The sequence below is a fragment of the Filicampus tigris genome, chromosome 3 (assembly GCF_054856515.1).
Source record: "Filicampus tigris isolate MCC_2025a chromosome 3, RoL_Ftig_1.0, whole genome shotgun sequence".
Classification (NCBI taxonomy): Eukaryota; Metazoa; Chordata; class Actinopteri; order Syngnathiformes; family Syngnathidae; genus Filicampus; species Filicampus tigris.
Genome location: NC_141219.1, coordinates 1928185 through 1948467, shown reverse-complemented (window position 1 = coordinate 1948467; position 20283 = coordinate 1928185). Strand labels below are relative to the sequence as shown.

Here is a 20283-nt window from a genome sequence, read left to right as displayed (position 1 = left end):
CTCGTCAGGTGCTGAGGGTTTGACACAAGGCTTGTATAGATTGTGAAGTGCCATGCTTACTTGCTGACTGATTCTCTGTATTGATTTTAGGAACGAGTGGACGCGAGCATTACACATGAATATGAAAAGAATGGAGAAAGAAAAAATGCAACACCGCAGTGGGTAAAAAAAAAAAAAAAGGCAGGAGAGAAAACACTTGGGCAGATTGTTACATTTGCCCTGATACCATGGACACAATTCGATAACAATTGGCAAACATATATTCACATTCCTCCACCTGAGGAGAGAAAGCACTAAGGCCGGATGAGAAGGATTTTACATTTAGCTCTCTCGTCAGTTACTAGTTGTTCAAGTGTTGACAAATGCTAACGTGCTACACGTTGGTATGCTTGCCATATAACAAGAGTTTGCTCATCATTATTCGAATGCAACATACAAGTTGCAATGCTGCCATATGAAAAGGTGGCAGAGAAAGTGTTAAAGAGGAAATCAACCCAAACATATCTTTTTCAAGAATATGTTCCCAGCAGGCCCACTAGTCTAAACATGGCATTCGGATGAATACTGCGTTTGCGAAATATGATTTAAGCAGCAAAATCCAACCCTTTTTAGCCATCTCAGGGAGCGGCCATTTTGTCACTTGTGTCGACCGAAAATGACATCACAACTGCTCAGGGCTCAGGTAACGACCAATCACGGTTCATCTTCAGGAAACAGGTCAGCCGTGATTGGTCGTTAACTGAGCCCTGAGCATTTCCGATGTCATTTTCAGTCGACAGAAGTGACAAAATGGCCGCCCCCAGAGATGGCTAAAAAGGGTTGGATTTTGCTTCTTAATTCATATTCCACAAACGCAATATTTATCAGAATGCCTTGTTTCAACTACTGGGCTTGCATAGAACATATTCTTGAAAAAAATATGTTTGGGTTGACTTTGGCCCTTTGCTAAGGGTTTTAAAATGTTCCTTTTTTTCCAGATACCATTTGTAATGAGATTGGATAAAATGCTAACATATTCACGGTTGCCTAAACAAGCTAGCAATATGAGTCCAAAAAAACGCCAGGGCAGGTGTATAAGACTTTGCATCTTGCCCCGTGTTTTGCTATTGTTCATGGGAATTGATCAAATGTTTGTCTTGTATTCAGGTACTTTTGTAATGTGAATTGATAATATGCAAACAGCTGGTATGCTAACATATCGCAAGATATGAGTAAAAAAAATGCTGATGCCGATTGATGAGAATGGACATTTTGCCCTGTCATCAGTAACAGGTCATGAGAACAGATCAAAAGCTAACATGGTAGAAGGTGGAATGCTAGCATATAACAAGGCACGGCAGCAACCAGACAAAGAGCCTGCGCGTTTCACATAATTGCTTTCGATATCCTTCTTGTCTATTGAGGGCAGTACTCACAACACAGACCAATGGAGGCTAAAAAAAAAAATGCACAAAGTGACTCAACTTCTCCCTGCTTGGCTGCATCGATGTTTTAATTACTTGACTGATGAACGCTAATTATATCAGCGCTTGGCTGATTAGCAGAATGCCAATAGAAGAATGAAGGGTTATTTACCGGGTTTGTTTTTACTTATTAGAGAAGGAGGAGGAAACCAAATTGCTCACTTAAGCGCAACTTTGATGCTGAAAAATCAGTGGATGCGGAGCACTTTGCAATTCGCTCATAGAATTTTGCATTTGAGCCAAATTCTCTGCATAAAGTTGACTTCGAGTTTGATCGTCATTCCTCATTGAAAATGTTCAAAGCATAAAACGATCCTGGAGATATTTTGCTTTTCGTTATTTTTCTCTTGTAAAAAAAACGACTTTGTTGGCGGCTCTTGTTTCAAAAGAAGGGCCATGGTGGTGAACTTGTTTTTACACTTTTTTGGGGCCACTAACACGGGCACCCTAAAGCAGGTACCCCAAAATGTGAACACCAAATGGGAATATAAAACTGAGAACCTAAGATGGAAACCTTAAAACAGTGAAAATGAATAATTGACGCTAAAATAGAAACCCTAAAATGGGGACCCTGAACAATCTCTCACTGCAGTCACACTTTTATTCTGGCTCCATTAGTGGAGCCCAGAATTCAAAGTAAACATGGTGCAGCTGCATTTAGCTGTTATGCTGCACGCAAATGAAATAAGATGCCAACAGAAGTCAGCCCCGAGTGTAAATGCTTTTAAATCCAGGGTCAAAACATTGCTTTTTCTTTGACTGTCCTCTAAACAATTAAAAAAACATTTTTTTTTCTTTTATATATTTTAGAAACCCCCCTTTATTTATTTACATTTCTTCTCAGTGTTTTTAAAGTTTTCTGTTGTGTTAAATGTTGTCAACTTGCATTCCCGTAATTTCTGTAGGATGCTTTTGTTTTCTCTGCTTTGCTTTTGAATGTTGTTAACTTGTGTTTGTATTTGCTTGTAGGCGTCGTGTCTTTGCTTGTGCGACGCACATTGAGTTGCCTTGTGTATGAAACGTGCTCACGGAATACAACCGCCTCGCCTTGCCTAACAACCGGATGTTATCAGCTTGGAGTGTGACTACCTTTGTTGTGCTCTTTCAAAGCTGCGATGTTGTGTTGTTTTTAATGACGGCGAGCCCTTCATGCTACACGGCGTCGAGAGAGGTGATCAATTCTCATCCCGCCTCCCGAACTCATTATAGGCCTCATCGGCTAGCTCATCGCCACCCTCAACTTTTAGTCAAGGGCGCCGGGAAAGTGACGATGAGCTGCACTCGACAAGAAGGGAAAAAAAAAGAAAAAAAAAGTGTAAACAAAAGGCGGTGACGCGGAGCTGACGGGATACTGCGGCATCTTCGTGGCCCGCCATCATTAGCGTGTGTTTGCTGCTCCAGTCTCGTAGAGCCATCTTGCACAGAAACATCCATCCATAGAAACACGTTTCCACTCTGCTCATTCTGTTCCTTCTCCTCAGTGAGCCTTTTGTACTCGAAGAAAACCTAGCTCAGCATTCCAAAAAACCCTTTATTACTGCTTGTAAAATCTGGCATTTTTCCACCTTCCCTCCAGTGTCGCTGTATAAAACAGTACTGTCAAGCAATGGCCGGGACAAAGTCGAACCCGCCATCTTCCGTCTTCCGAGTTAGAATCGTGGCTGTAAGAGAGGTCCAACGGGGACCTTGAACAACCTTTCAATCCAGTTTATAGGTTGGGGCGTACCTCCAACTTGGGTTTGCCAAAGCAGGAACTGATGAAGCAAGCTCAGATGAGAGGCCAAACGTCTTCTAAGCAGTCCACTTGCAGTCAATTCAATGCTCTGAGAACGAAATCACCGAGATGAATGAGAGTATCCGCATTTTCAGTCTTTATTCAACTTTTATGAAAATGGGGACTTTGAACAGAGAACCCCAAAATGAGGGACCCTACTACAGGAACTTTAGAATGGGCACGCTAAAACGGAGGCCCGAAATGGGGACCCGGAAACATAGACACTGAAGTGGGCACTCTTTTACAACACCCAGCACGGATCCTAAAATGGACTCGATAACCAAGCGACCAGAAACGTAGCGTAGCAGTTACCATAGCGACAAAATTATAGAGCACCATACGGCAAAGGAATTTTTCACGGGTTTTCAGGCTCGCAATTGATGCTTTGACGCTAGCAAAAGCAGGTGCTAACAAGTGCTTTTCACAGTTCAACACTATAGCGTTTGAGGGTCCAGGTTTTTTCTAGTTAAGGAAAACTAACAAAAGTAACTGAAACTAAAATGGAAAAAACATTTTTGGTAATGAAATCAATTCCAAATGAAAATGTTTTTAACCCTAGGACACTGTGCGCGGTCAGTCTTTTTTTTTTTTTTTTTTTTTTTTTTTTGTTGTGCCTTTTTTTCAGTCGATGGCCGCAAAGTATGAGGAAATGCTGAAATCCTCATTCGGCGAATCTGTGTGCAGAAAAACACTTTTTTTTTTTTTGTTGTGCCTTTTGCTCTTTTTGTATTTCCGGTACTTTTCCAATTACTGCCAGAATGTGTTTACCTGGCCTCTCACCTCAGCGTTTGAAAATCAGCATCTTCTCTCATCCTCATCTCATCCCCATGATAGCCGCAGAAAATATGGCCCGTGAGAGTTTTTTCTTTTGTCTTTTAGAGCCCCGAAATGGATGAAACATCAGAGCCCTTTATGTTTTGTAACAGTGTCCATTTGAGAGCGCTTGGCAAGAAGTCTGATGGGACACACTGATGTCATAGTGTGATATATTCTTCATGTTTCCTTTTAGAGGTTGACCATATAATACCAAAGATTGGCCACAACATATCATCATCATTCATCATTCAAACAATAAGTCATTTTAACATGCTCAGTCTTCCAAAAAAATTGTAGATCTGCTAAATTCGATTGTCTATGTGCCAGAAACTAGCACCTAGTCTGTGCATCCCACAAAGAACAATCAGATAGCCACCGCAGCCTAGCCGCCATGTTTTGGGCAAAGAAACTCCTTGTGGGGCTGCTATCAAGTAAATTAGCCGGACTGTGAGTCACCATCCTGTAAAATGGCTTAATTACGGACACATTTTCGGAATGAGGCGTCTCGCAAAAAGATGCACTTGCTTGTGTCATTTGACACAGGCCGCGCTATTTGTGTACAGTTTTCCATCATGCGTCTCCTTCAAATCCAAAACTGTGATTGGAACGTGTTTGTTTCCAGTGTCGTAGAGCACCGCAGACTTCCGGAGCTATTTGAAGTGTCTCTGGAATTTTTCCTGGTGTCACCTTGGGTTACTCACGTCAACAAGTTACTCACCAGCTCAAAAAGTACCCAATGACAGTCATGCCAAACATTCTCTGAAAGCCTGTCTGTGAGGTGGAAGTTTTGGAAAAAGAAGGAAGTCACTCTGTTGTCTTGGATTTATGTTTAGGCCCCGCTTGTTGGCGTGACGTCATCCTGTCCAGAAAACACTGCAAAGTCTCCGATATAATTTAGCAATCCACAAAGACCGTTGCATAAACATCACGATGCCGTAATCCAGCATTATTGAACGTAATAACCAGTCATGGTTTTGGGGTTTTATAAACAGCGAGCCCGAAAGTCATTGGGTGGCCTTTCATAAGCACCCTTTGCCACAATCATGCTTACCCGCTGTCTTTTCCAATTGTGTTGTCCCAGCGAGCTCAGTCCAACAAGTCCAGCAGGTCACAATTAGGACTCAGACGGCCGCTCTCGACACATGTCGTCCATTTTGTTTCATGACAGCGCGCGTCGTCTTTGGGGAGTCTTGGCGGTTGGGCAAAATTCTCGCAACCCACTGATTAAATGGATGCGAGCAGTCGGCATGGGGCTCTTCTTCCCGCGAGTCAAATGCACGCAAACGTATACTTTACCCAAATGTTTTTTTTCCGCATCAGAGCTGCCTTTTCATTCTCTTGCTGTTATTTCTTTGTATTGCTCGGCAGGAGGTCACCAGGCGCCGAGCTGTCTTGTGATTAGGGCTGGCTGCGCAGTGTTTCGAAAAAAATATCGATATCGTGATGTTGGCCCATGCAATATGCATATTGCAAAGACAAGCAATCATTTTTTAATGGAATGATTTGCTTTTACCTGAATTTGACCAGTCTGATGCAAACCCAAATGCGCATCGCCACCCAATAGTTGGACATGATCTAGGGGAATTACAGTTCATTAGCTAAGAATACATTGAGCTTGCTTATTGTGCCGCGTGAAAAAAATGAACTTCTCCCCTTAGATAATTAAGATGTCATTTCTCTAGGTACAATTTCGCAATAATATCGATATCGCTATAGTCAACAACCATATGGCATGTTTTTCCAATATCGTGCAACCCTACTTGTGATTTCCCCATTGGAGCTTCTACTTTACAGATTGGAAAAATGTTCCCATACCCACGCTTCAAACTTAAAATTAGGCAGTAAATAAATAGAGGAGGGACTCTCCATTGTGCCTCTTTCTTTTCATATGTGTTTTTGTCTGAATAACTCCTTCACAGTAAGCTGCTTTTCCAGCGGGAGTTTGATGATTATTGCGGTCGTGTTCTCCTCGTAAAGCTTGGCATTTCACCCACTCGGCTAGATGCCTCTGTTTTAGAAGCTGAAATAAGTTTATTGTGCTGCCGCCTTTAGTTGCAATGCGCTTTAAACAAACTTGGCGGCGTGCAGACTGCAGACACTTGTTGCGCGTCTGCAGCTGCAAAGCCAAACCAATTCCGCGAGTGACGACACAACTCCTTTCTCGGAAACAAACATTTCGCTCTCTTTAGCCGTAGCCATGTTGCGCTAGCCTACGGGGTGTGTAACTCTGTGACGGAAACCACGGGGAGCGCGGAAGCGACCTAAGACCATGAGGGTGAAAAAGGTGCCGCAGCCAAAGGGGAAATATCTCAAATGTGTTATTTTTTGAATAGGCAATAGCAAAAAAAAATCTAATTCATCTAAAAAAATGCATATATTGCTCTGGCCTAATACAATATATCCACCAAGTTTTATATCACCTATGTCAAAGTCAAGGCCTGCGGGCCAGATCTGTCCCGCAACCTCATTTTATGTGGCCCGCGAAGGAAAATCATGTGCATCAACTTCACGTTTCTTGCCAATTGTTTTCACTTTCAACAACATTGAAATATGAGATACTGCAATGTGTTATTTGTTACCAATCCTCCCCTTTAAAATAAATTGAAAAATAATTGAACAATTACTTAGCGGCTTCTAATTTCAAAACTAGCTATCCATCAATTTGTTGTGTACATGTGATCATATGAGGCGATCATAGTCATAACGGCCCTCCGAGGGACACCATAAGTACAATGTGGCCCCCGACAAAAAATGAGTTTGACACCCCTGTTTTATATTAAACAACCAAGTCAATCTTTTTTGAGTGGACTATTTCTGAAAATAGTTTTCCTCGTTCTTGCTTTAAAAAAAACAACTGTAATTGGACGTTACGATTTCATCGGACTTAATTTTGGGCAGAAAATTAAAGGACAAACGTGTGTGTTGTATATCCAATTTGTCTGCATCGTATCATGAGTTAGGTGAATTCTAATCCGGTGTAAATTTTCCACCTAAAAATATGCAATATAGTCATCAATGTACTTTGAGAAAGTCGGCCGCTGTCTGCAATTGTTTGCCGTGGCTCACTCACTCCAGGATTTAGGAAGCGCTCCCTTCCTGACAGGAAGTGTTTACGGCTTGGCGACATTCCCTTTTTAACTCGACAAGTCTGCGCTCGCCTCGCTGTGCAAAAATACATAACCAAGGGTTAAATGTTCACAGCTGTTCCGACTGGAGCAAAAGCCCGGATGAAAAGTGACAAATAGCGATTGCCCCGTGGCGGCCACACGCGCCACTGATGACGCTGCTTTGCGGCAACAGTTTGCCGATTGTCGCTTACAGCCGAGCTACATAACAGCGACTTGAGACCCCACCCTGTCTGAGCATCGTCTATTGACGTTGGCTCGACAGGCTATCTGAGGACACGTTTCATCATCAACTTGTCCTCATGCCAAAAAAAACAAAACAAACTTTGTTGACCTTGTCGTGATGATGCTGTTTGGTAGTGCACTACTTTCACCCCGATATGACCCGAAACTTCTGAGCATGCATCATCATTCTTGCATGTTAGCTCTTTAAGCCTACTCATACATTGTCAAAGAAAAAAACCCCACAAATGAGCATTTCCCTTGTAATTACAGCGCATGCGGGATTAACATAGTTTATAACTTCAACATTCCGCTGCTGCTGCACCGGCACAATTGTAGTGCGGCAATTCCGCCAATAAACCTATCACAGGGGGTCCAGGGGGGTGGCGAAGGAAGGAAATTGGGTGCCGTCGAGCGTGTCGCCAAGTACTTCATCTTGAATATCTGTCGTATATTAAAGGAACTTTTTATACGGCACAAGCCAGGGCCTCCACTTGCTTCTCGTGTGAGCCAAAGCCCTAAAACTGGGTATACGCTGTATGTGATGTTTTTAAAATGCTAATTCGTGCTCCAAGTAAATCCTGGAGATGCGAGTGATGTGCATGTATGTCAAACTGCAATCAACTGTCCAACAATCGAAACGAAGACGCTCAAGCTTCCTGCTGACAGTAGTCTCTGGCAAAACGGCCGGTTGTATCCCTACAGAGTTGTGTGATTGATCGCAAATTGCACAGTGCATGCACACTGCTGAGTGGACTCATCAGATGGAAGTTCTGAGCCACACATGATGTCCCTTCTCCAATACGTTCCTCACCAGATATCATTTCTAGGAAAGGTTTTGCTCAATTTATAATGGTCCTGACCGACAAAGTTTTGGGGTTACGAACAGCACACAATGAACTGCTCTGCGCAGTGGTGTAGGAAAAGTCATCATGCGGAAGAAGGCCCGCTCACTTACTGCTCACTTACTGTTTTTCATTTGATTGACCAAGCAATGGCAAGGCGATCTCAAGTTGCGCACTTCACACGCGCAGTTGACTCGACATCATCAAGGGGAGATCTTGCAGTTCATAAACGTAGTTTGCGCATCGATTTCTGCTTCCTCAACGTCAAGGACGGTACGCCCCTCGTCACCAAAATAGAGACTTGAATGTTTGGGTTGGTTCTGTTCATCCGCCGTCCCGTAGATCTCGATAATGCCAGTTTCGAGCCGATGCCGAATGCCAAACGAATCGAGAAGATGAGGGCATCGTCTTATGCTAAGTTCTGCCCGTCACGTGGGACCGGAAGCTGCCAATGTCCCCTCGTTCCCCACATACACTGCATGAGGTCAGAATAACAGTGGGAATGTCGGACTGCGTGCGCATTTCATGTTGATGATCAAAAAAGAATATCAATGGGACTCAAAAAGAGAATTGGGACTACACAACCTCACCACACTCATTCTCCTTCATTGTCACGATTGTTAATAAGTCTCGTTCGGACGTTTTTGATGTTTTACATAGTACACCTAAGTACGACGAACCTAACTGTTGTAAAACATAACATGTCATATCCTATGTAGATGGCACAGGTAGTGTACAACCACGGGTAGGGTTATGCTCAAGTCAAACATAGTGGGTTACAAGTTATGACAGTTTGACCAGTTGATTAATAACGTTCCATTTTGGTGATAGGTGAGATGTGGCTGCAGTTTGCATCTGCATAGAGGATGAGCCAGCCGCACTCTAAATGTCATACAAGCCATTAAATTACAGATTGTAGATTTAGGCAGTTTGTTGCCACTGGAGTCTGGTCAATGATATCACAACTCTGGAAGCTTTCCTATGCAAACTACGCTCAGCTATAAACATGGCTGCGGTATCAGAGCTGGCCCACATAGGCAGGAATGCAGAGATCTGAAGCGCAGACGTTGTTTCTAATCTCAAAGTGGGAGTGGGCTTGGTAATAAATTTGCTGCGAGCGTTGCGGCACAGATGTCTCGTCGGGAGAGGAAACTAATGGCTGCGTATGATCAACATGGAATCCTTTCAACAGCTACCAAAAACGCACTCCTCGGGCTGAATTGCAACTAAAATAGAAGAGAGTTGTACGAATAAATTATGGGCGCGCTTGTTTGGAACAGCTGCGAGCCTGTGACCTTGCTTTTATCATTGCCCCCCCCCCCCCCCCCACTTAAGTCACTGTTTGTTTTGTTTGACAGCCTCATTCACGTGTCCACAAATTGCTACGCCGAGATGATTCCTCAATTAGATTAAAGCAGAGCAAATGAATTCACCTGCAAAAAAACAACAACCCACAGTTGCCCTCAAGTGAAGTGCTCGCACAGCTTGATTGAGAAAAATGTCCTCGTAGCGAATACAGTAATACGATTACCGTCTCTAGTCTCTCGGTAGGCCTTTAGAGGAAGGACGTCATTTTCCCTGAGAATGCTCGAGCAGCAGTTGTGATGCTTTTGGAAATGTATTCCATAAAGTTTCATTAAAGTCGGCTTTGTGTCGGTGGTAAAACGCAGTCCTGTGCGCCATCTGCCCAATCTGCCTGGAAGATATTTCATGCAGTTCAGTCCTTTGCAAAGGGGGCTGTGATTAATGGTAACTAGACCTGCCGCTGACAAACACCACAGTACTGATAGCGGGTATTGCATTGTGCCAAATGACTTACACAAAACGGCCAAGCACTTTGCGATATGGTCAGCGGTTTGGAGACTGCCATCCTAACGAGGTCATCCATCAATCAGTACCATTTTAAAAGTGTTGTTAGCAAACTCGCACAATGGGATAGTGGTTAGCGCATCAACCTCCCTGTCAGGAAATCCCTGTTCAGGTTATCCCCATGCTTTGTGTGGGTTTCTTTGTTGCGCGAGTGGTAGTTTGTCAAAAGTTGGTCGGCGGAAACGCTAACGGAAACCCATTTAAAATGATAGTCGCACCGGCCTATAGGCGATGACTATTTTTTCAGGCCGGGCAAAAAGGCGAATAGACGGACGGCGGAAGGGTACCCCGGATGAAGGCGATAAACGGACCGCACCTTTTTAGTAAAATGCCCAGCTCTGCTTATGAGCATCCAGCGGTGGTTACTCGTTTGATTTCGATTCGGCACCATTGGAACCCTGACTGACCGGGTACTAGAAATATTACCTTTTACTTTCTGGTATTTGTCAATGCTAACCCCTCAATAGTGGGGAGAGCGGAGTAGGTACCGTGTGGTGGAAAAGTCACCAGACTAGCCTGTTGTAGGGTAGATGTTCACCATGGATGTCAAAATAGCCATAGCTTGTCAGAATGTAAAAAAAAAAAGAACAAAATCCTCCCATCTTGTCTTCTCTCCTTTGTCTGAAGCACTCCTGCTGTTTGTTTGTTTTGCATCCTGACAAACAAAACCACAGTAGTGCCAAGAAAAAAAAAAAACTTTGAAAGGCTATAATGCAATTGAGCTGCTAAGCACTGTGTTGTATCGGGCAATCAGTGGCTAAAATCCCTTGTGGCATGAAACATAAATCACACACGCCAGTCTCTCTCTCTTTCTCTCTCTCTTGCTCTCCCTCTCTCTCTTTCCTGCCTGATGACTTTTCTGCCATTCCCAGCGGGGCTTCAACCTTGACGAGCTCCACTCAATCCCTGCTGCTGCTGCCGACGCGGAATAAATGTCACCCTCTCGTCAGCACAACTCAGGCCTGTCTTGGTATTTGTCTTGTTAACAGGCAGCTCATAATTACTCGAAAATGTCCAGACTGTCAAAAAATAAACCATCAGCAGACCATTTCTTAATTAGAGGTGTCACATCTCCAAGCCCATGAGCTCAAATGACAACTAATGCAACCATTGCGATTTTTATCTCTCTCCAGCCATATGCCGTCTCACTCTCCCATAAGTGCACAGAAGGACAATTCCCGTCCATGTTTTCTCCCATGTAATGGAAGAATGAGGGCCCCGATCGAATTGTAATCGGAGAAGCTCTTGGGCCATCAAATATCGAGCCAAAGTGGCAGGTGCCAGTTGTAGCCCGGTCGCCTCGCTAATGTTCTCCCTCTGTTGCAGCTGATGCGAAGAGGACTTTATTGGCTGAGAGTTGCGGCGCATTTCAACAAGTTTCACCCTCACCAGGGGACCGGCGGATATAAGAAATGGGCTTTCGGAATCTGGGTTAGCAACAAAAGTAATAGACAGAGGTTCCAATGGGACACGACTTAAGCCTTTGCGGTAGTTCTGCAAGGATTCTTATATTACAACACGGTGACAAATTTCAATCATATTACATCGTTCAGCCGTACTGAGGTCAAACTTCCTAGAAATCTTTGAGCGTGACCAGAAATCCACGCCTGCTTGGGCACTTGACTGAATGAATTTGATTACAGAGGACCCTCAGAATTTGAACTTTCTGTTGCAGAATTCAGCTTTGCAATGTTATGACTGCCGTTGGAACTGGTACTTTTAACTTTAGTCTTATTTTTCCTATCGTGGTGATCTAACCATGAATCGTAGGACTCGTGCTTGAGGATATGATGAATATTTGATGCAGAGGACCATCAGAACTTGAACAGTTCACCCACTGATTACTCTCATTTCAACTTCGCAATGACATTGTCCATTCAAATTCAGGGTGTTTTTTGAACGACTTTCAAGGTCATTTGTTCAAAATTTGTTGTTTAAACGTTTAGAACTCTGAATTTATTTTAAAGGGAAATATGATCCAGACGTGAAATCATCCTAATCCACAACTTTAGTTTTTCTCATCTATGTCGTATGTCAACTTTCTCACAAAGATAACAGTGTTGGCAAGCTGAAGCAAAGTGCTAAATATTGAATTGAAAAGCAAATTATTTCAAGAAGTGGAACTAATGAAATATACCGTCTACAGATTTGATTGTAAGTTCTCCAATTGACTTCATTTTTGCTCAACTATGCTAACATGTTACCAGTGTGATTTCCGTGTATCGCCACTGTACATTGGAGCACCACAGTCTTTGATTTCGTGGGGAGTTTTAGTCTGGACTGTGACTTGGCTGCAGTCCCGATGCACCCTGGCCATGCCACGAGGCAGATGGTGCGTCCCCGGGCGCTGCCCGCTCGCCGCTCGCAGCCTCATGCTTTCTCCTGCTGTCGGTTGGTCGTGAGTGCTGTGCGACCGGACGGACATTTTGGAGCGGTTTGCAAATACCGTCTCATTTCCATCCACTAACAGTTATTGACGAGGCAACTGGGGGCAGACTGATGGGCCTTTTCAGAGACTGGTGATCATAGTGATTGCTGGTTCAGATGCGATGAGAATCAATTACAAACACTGTTGCCTGTCAGTGGACAACAAAAGACTGGGTTACCAATGCATCGAATTTGGCTAACAAACAGCATGAAACTCATTAAAAAGATGACATTGCGGTATTGCACTCACTTAATTGAATAGAAAGCCAAAATGAAAAGACATTTCTGAAAGCTTCTGTAACTGCTCTTTTTATGTAACTGAATGGGTTCTGACAGATTGACCTTCAATTTAATTTGCTCTTGTTTGGAAATGAGTGCTTTAGTTTCTCGCTATTGACATGAAAATACAGTAGAAAAAGAAAAGCTGCTGAAAATAATCCATGCATTTTTTGGGGGGGTAGGTGTGTCAGTCAGTCCCAGGCTTCAAGTAAATTCTGTATTTCTTAATAGTGGCCAGGAGGTGTTTACTGACTTAACTGCAGATTGGTGGTGGAGTCTATTAGGGGGGAGGACTTCATTTGAACAATGTTAGCGGCCGGTAGCAATATTACTATTCATGTCAAGTGACACTGCTGTTAAAAGCTAAGAACGTTATGAAGAAAAGCTATGAAATGGTAAGAAACGAGGTAGACTGTGCGTAACCCGTCTGTCATGTACCTCCACGAACCCCACGAACCTAAACGTGGACGGCCTTAACATTTCACAGGTAATATACAGGGTAAGACGCAACACTTTATTTATCTGAAAGACTGAAAGGTTACGTGCTGCTGTTTCTGTGATCAAGTCAAGGGAGTTGGAGAATGCAGTAAACGTTTTGTAAATTGGACAACACCTGGCAAATAGATTCAAGGGATGATCTCGATTTGAGGAAATACCTGTCATTTTTAAGTTCAAGTATTGACTGGACAGCGCGGGGCCTCCTGCCTCACACTTGGGAGATGCACGCTCGAATCTGCATTGGGCCATTTCTTTGTTGAGTTTGCATGTTATTCCTGTGCTCCTTAACGGTTGCTTTGGCTTCCAAAAACATGTGTTGGATGAATTGGAGACTCGAAATTGTCTATCGGTGTGAATGGGAGTGGAAATGGGCTTTGTCGATATGTGTGTGTCGACTGGTGACCGGTTCAGGTCGGACCCCGCCTCTCGCCCTGCGTTTTAAACATGCATCAGCCTTCACATTTGGTTCTGGACCAGTCAGTCTGATGCCCACGCTTCAATGAAATGCATTGGAAACTGATATTGAATCAAATTGCTCCCGACTATTCAAATTAGTGGCTCAGCTGCTGTGTCTGATTGCAAAATCCTGTTTGTTGCCTTGGAAATATCAGCAGCCCCTTTTTGACCGTTCATCTCAAATTCCATTTCGACTGCTCGGGAAGGCAAAGCACACACTTCTTTCTCTTTCAAATATTACAGCGCTTTGAGATTTTAGAGCTAAACTTGCCTCTCAGGCACCGTTTGAAGGCTGCTAGCAAGGTTTTCATCGCTCACTCGTCCTTCGTTTGTCCAACGCTATGTCAACAGGAAAGGCAAAGATGATGTCATGCTTTTGGAGCAGCTCCACCCGTAACTCAATCAATGATGCTGTTGTTTCCTGAAGCATGCTCAAACATCCTGCGGCTCACAGGGATCCATAACAAGGCAGTAGAAAGTCTTTAAAAACCATAAGCATAAAAAATATATATAAATATTTTTGGGATTTGCATTTACAGTGGAACATCTCGTGTCAAACACGATGTGTTCCAGTTGGTTTGAATTTCTAATTGAAACTTGATTTAATTCATCCATCGCTGGTTTCAACTATAACTGTATTGACAGCTGTTTTTGTCCAACTTCCGTGGCACATTTTTTTCCCCCGAACATGCTGCCCAGGTCTTGCAGAAGTTTAAAGTTGAACTCCCAAGAGATTTCCAGAGGTCTCATGAGAGTTGCATTTAACTTGGATTATGGCTGTTTGAACACATTGCCCCCCACAAAAAAAACCCCCGGGTCTTCAATAGTACCGCTGCCAGGGCGGTCTGACTTTTAGAAGTTCCGCTGTACTTAGTCAAAATCTTTCCAAAGGTTTAAATGGACCGGCACATGAGGCCCAGTAATGTTATACCAACAAGGAGACAAATTACATCACTTGGGGTGTTTTTGTGGGCCATGGCCTCCGACCTCCAACCACTCCATTGAAGTACCACAGTCGGATGGGAATTGATGTGATTCATTATGTTTTCATAGTGAGGGTTACTTATTCTTGGGTCTCGGCTGTGTAAGAGCTTGGTTTGGCACGCAAGTCGCCATTACTGTTGCTCGAGCTTTCATGCTAACCCGTGACGAGGCGGTTATCAAACTGCGATCGTGATTGATATTTATTTTGCTCGGAGGTTTGAGGTCACTTGGGCCCCGAAGTTGTTGCCTGTGTTTGTCGTGCAGAATTTTTTTTATTTTTTTTTTGTTACCTCTATTTGCGAGAGAAACATATGTATTTTATTTTGCGGCGCAAAAACAAACCAGGGCCGTGTTTGTGCTGGACTTGAAACTCACAGAAGCATAACATTTGAGGGACCCATAATTATGCTGCGGCAGAACGAGGCCTACTTATTTTCCCTACAACAGATGGAAAAGGGCAGCTTTGGAAGATTGGGGATTTAACACACAGTAGCTGCGAGGAAACTCACCCGTTGTCCTTCTGTTACTATACACACTTTGAGCGTGCATGCTAAAGATGTCGCTAACTGGTTGACATGATATACTGAGAGAATGAAACACTAAAATCAGGTTTCCATGCACCAAGCTGTACAGTTCAGTTCAGTTTGCCACAGTTTGAAACAGGTAAACCACAATCAGGTTTCGGTACGGTGACTTATTCTGAGATTGGTAGAACCGAAGCTCAACTGTGACTCAGTTAATCCTCCAAATTGTTGGTGCTTTCCCAGTTTAAATGAAATCACAGTCATATTATACATGATTACTTTAGGCATGATAGGGTGTGCGTGTGCGTGTGCGTGTGCGTGTGCGTGTGCGTGTGCGTGCGTGTGTGTGTGTGTGTGTGTGTGTGTGTGCTATCCCTGATTGTTGTCTCAGCATAGCTCTGATGAGTGATAGCTTGTTTATATTTAGTCTAAATTATTTCCCGGTGCCCATGACTCACAGGGTGTTGTGCCCGCCGTGCACACTCAGGTCGATGCATACGCATTTGGCTGATTAGACCGATCCATCAGTGTGTTTTACTAGCGCCGACATGATTTGAAATTGTTAAGTACCTTGTTCGGGGACAGAGAAGGTAACTCGAAGTCACGTCCCGACTCTTGAGTGGTGATGTCATAACAGAGTCAACGGATGTTATAAAGAGGGCTGCTTTTCGGCGCTCGATTCAATCGATTGGCGCTGTGAATGGTACGAGACGGCTGTTTAGCCTGCAGCTTTCCTGTCGCATCTTGTTTTCTCACCAAAATAATCCCAAATATTGACACATTGCGGGGTTGTGGCGCGCGGCATTGACTCATGAGGGCTGCTGTCACTCTCCATGTTTCTCAAACAATTTGCCGCAGGAAATGCTGTGTTTTAATAGAACGTGAACACACCCCGGTTAAAATTGTTGCAGGTTTGTCACAAAATGGAAAGACAATCAGTCATTTCAAAACTGACGTGAACTAGAACCATATGTTTTCTGTAGAACTTGTCGTCATGAGGATGTTCAATTCATAGTCATCATCACTGAACCTAACATGCTCGTTTTTGTCCTCAGCTAGTCTTGGGTGTAAGACAGCAAGGCTGCAGTCGAGATTTTAACCCTGAACCTCGGAACTTTGAGGGACAAGTGCGAGCCACTAATCCACCATGTGTGACCGATAACTGTCTGTCCGTTTCATCCATTTTTTTGCTATAGCATGTGACACTTATTCTCATTTGGATCGTGGGGGAGCTGAATTTGGGTGAGATGTGAGAGCACCCTGAACTAGTTACTAGTCAGTCACAGTACATGCATGAAAACCAAACATTCACTCTTACTGTACATTCACAGCTTCAGACAATTTAGAAATAATACTCTACTATCTATGAAATTGTGAAAAGGCGAAGTTATGTTTTGGGGCTTCTTTTATAAAGGATTTCCGTAGCAAAATGTGCTTCCCGCTGTCAGCCAGCAATTTGCCCTTCACAAATAGAAAAACAAGCATTCAGATTCTCATTCACACCCTAATCTAGAGTATTCAATGAATTTAACGAGAATCATTTTGGAATGTGTGAGGAAGCTAGAGTATGCTGAGAAAACCTATGCAAGCAACGGTGACATTTTTGCTAACTCCAGCCTGAGCCGACATTCAAACCATGAACCTCAGAACTGTAACTCAAACGTGTCAACCACTATTGACCATGACACTATTCGAGCAGCGGCTAGGGTACCATTCAATGTAAATATTCAATTCCGGGCAGCATGGTGAAATAGTGCACATCTGCCCCGTGGTCAGGAAATCCAAGTTGGAACTAGAGATATAACGATATGGGTTTTTCAGGGTCGATACGGATACTAGTAGTCAAGGAGGCTGATAACCAATATTTGGAGCCGATATTCATTTTCAGCAAAAAGGAAAATATTGACATCAGAAACTAAAACAAATTAAAACTCTTAACTTTCTTGAGCCATCTTTAAGCACATGTTTATTGAACACTTTTTCAGATTTGCATAATGTTGATTTATTTTTATTTTTATTATTATGAAAAATGTTTGCCAATATACATCTTTGTTGTAAAATTCTAACCAAGAGAGAGCTCCCAGGGTCATCAGCATGTCTTCAAAAGTTAAATAAAAACTTTAACAAGAGCTCCATATAATTAGTTTTCTACAGTAAATAAAGTCCTCCAAAATTTCAAAATGACAGAAATGTTAAAATTTCACTTATCTTTGTTTTGATTTTGAACAAAAACAAAAAGTGTTCCCTGGGTCGGTAGAATCTCTTATAAAGTTAACCGAAAATTGAAATAAATAGTTCCTTGAAGTTAACGCAGTTTTTAATTGATTTATTATCAACCATATGATGCATGATATTCGTCTATCCCAGTCCCAGTCGATCCCAAGTTTGAACATCGTGACTGGTCCAGGGTGGCTCTCACGGAAAGTCATCTTAGACTGACTCCAGTACCTTAATGAAGACAAGTAGCATAGACAATAGACGAATGGATGTCTCAAGTAAATGGAGGTTCAGTCGCCTTATTGCACTGTTCTGTATGAGCAGTGACTTTCAAGATGAAATAATAAGGAGTCTCAACAGAGAACTTTCCCCAACAGCAAGCCCAAAACTCCTCCGCTCACACCTCACTATTAGCACCATTGTCCGAGAGGACAGATGGGTCCCGATGGGCTCCCGATGGGCCTCCGGTTCCTTTCCAAGGACACGCACGTACTTTTTAAAAAGCTGTATCTTGGCGAACAAAGGATATACTTCACAGATGCAGATACACCCCCCAGAGGCACTATAGATGTACACTGTGTTCCTTCCAGATTTGGGCCTTGTTCCTTGGGTCTCAGGACGTCCGCCTAATTGCCATCTACTGCGCTAGACTGCAATTAGCTCGGGCTCGCTGGCCGGCCGGCCGGCCGGGTAAAAATCTGCCAAATTGCTTGTCCTAAGAAAGTCCAGCAGGCCTGCTCCAAGCCTCTACTTTTTGAAAAGTGGCCTTGTCACTGTCGTATAATTAGGCCGAGCAGCATTTTCAGAGAGAGCGTGCTGGAAGCCCCAAGCTGGGACATTGCGGTGTGCTGGAGCATACCGCCGTATGTATTACTTCATCCCGTGGCCCGACTCCGCAGATGTCCAACGCGCATGCCGCCTTATCTGTCATCGCAACCCTCCTGACAGCTCGTTGTGTTTAACAGAGCAGAAAAAGAAATCTCGCCGCAATTTCACCTTTCCCCTTGTCGTATCGCCTCGCAGCTCATTATCCTGGAGGACTACGCCGACCCGTTTGACGCCGAGCAGGCCGGCGGCACGCCAGCCAGCACGGAGAAAGTGAGCACCGAGAACGACGGATACATGGAGCCGTACGAGGCCCAGAAGATGATGGCAGGTAAGAGCATTGATCCCTGTGCATTATTTTTGTTGTCTGTTTAGGGGACCTTTTAAAATATTATTACGTTATTATTATGTTGCTGTTTATTTTCTAGAACCAGAATTATTATTTTTTTATTTAGTATTTATTTTCAAAGCGCTTTGAGTACCAAATGGTGTAGATAAAAGCGCTATATAAGTGCACTCCAATTACCATTGTATTATACTATTTATTTTTTCATGTTCATTTTACTCTTTGTTTAAAAATGAACTGTGTATTATATGATATTTCCTATTTTATCATGTTATGATCATACATATAGCATGGAGGGCTTTCTTTCACCCTCAATGATTGCCGCTATTACTTGTATCTTACGTTTGTGCTGTTACCTGAACGTACACGCTTAGCGTATTTCTTGTTGCAATGTAATTTTGCCACACTTTTTCACACTGGGACTCAGTAAAGCGCCTCCAATGGGCCAGTGCTGCTCTAACACGACAGGTGCAGCAGAGCAGAAAGCAAATGTGTGTCATCGAGGATTTGGAAACCTTTTCAAAAGCGGCAGCTTGCCAGGAATGATATGATACCCGCCTCGAAGCGATTTACAGCAAAAAACAGAGGAATAAGGTCGAGAGTGGTTCTGAAAAAGGGTTATTTTCTCAAGTACTACACACAAGCCGCTGCATGCTGGGATTTTCTTGGAAGACATTTTCTTTTCCTTCTCCTGAGACCACAGCAGTTGTATAAGAATTCATTTGCACCGCATTCTCCACACTGCTTTGTCACACTGCACATTCATCCCGTGGCTGAGTGAGCAATGGGAAAAAAACAACAAATATGCAAACACGATCGCAAATATTTTTAAAGGTGAGTTAAAATATAGCTACCGTTTTCCTGGCAAAGTTTGAGTGTAGCACCCCACGTGCCTCTCCTTGAAAACATGATATAGTGCAGTGCAGAGCTGGGCATGCCGCCAATGTGACGGACCGGTCCGCCCAGCTGCCTATGACGGACGCCCATTTCATAGGCGATAAACGATAGACATGAAACTGAAATTTGTTTGTTTATTTTTTCATTAAAGTTCGTAGTCGGAAACGCTAACGGAAGACCGTTTCAAACGATAGTGGGACCGGCTTATAGACGATTACTATTTGGTCCAGCAGGACAAAATGGCGGATAAACGGACCCCGGCTGTAGGCGGAAGGGGATAAACGGACCGCAAATTATTGGTGCAGCGTTTCTCGCACTTTATTGAGCCAAGGCATATCTTTCACATCGGAAAAAAAATTCACAGCACACCACTTAGCAAAATGATTCACAAAGAGTATATAAAAAGGTTAATTATGTAACTTCAGTCATTTAGTGGAAGAGCATTTCATTGTTGTGCATGTTACTTATACATGGTTAGCATAGATAAGTTAACCCCAAAAAGTTATTAGAATTTATTTTTTTGGGGTCAAAATAATTGACATTGGGTAATTTTTAGCGGCACGCTTTAAGAACTGCTGTAGTGGAATCTCTGATCTTTTTAATTTGGTGCAAAAAAAAGAGCCAATTAAAGTGAATTATTTTAGGAATAACAGCATTTTTTTCACAAATTAAAACATTTCCCAGGTGTCTCATTAAAAAATGTCTGAGAGTCTTCC

At 43.2% G+C, this 20283-nt stretch overlaps 1 protein-coding gene across 4 annotated transcripts in view; it reads left to right on the top strand.

Moving 5' to 3' along the window:
- shf (Src homology 2 domain containing F) overlaps nt 1–20283 on the top strand; it is an 89704-nt gene that overhangs the window by 3577 nt on the left and 65844 nt on the right. For all 4 annotated transcript variants that reach the window (XM_086026066.1, XM_086026067.1, XM_086026068.1 and 1 more), the window contains exon 2: nt 18523–18655. In XM_086026066.1, the coding sequence (XP_085882192.1) occupies nt 18523–18655 (133 nt within the window). The remainder of the gene's footprint in view (nt 1–18522; nt 18656–20283) is intronic.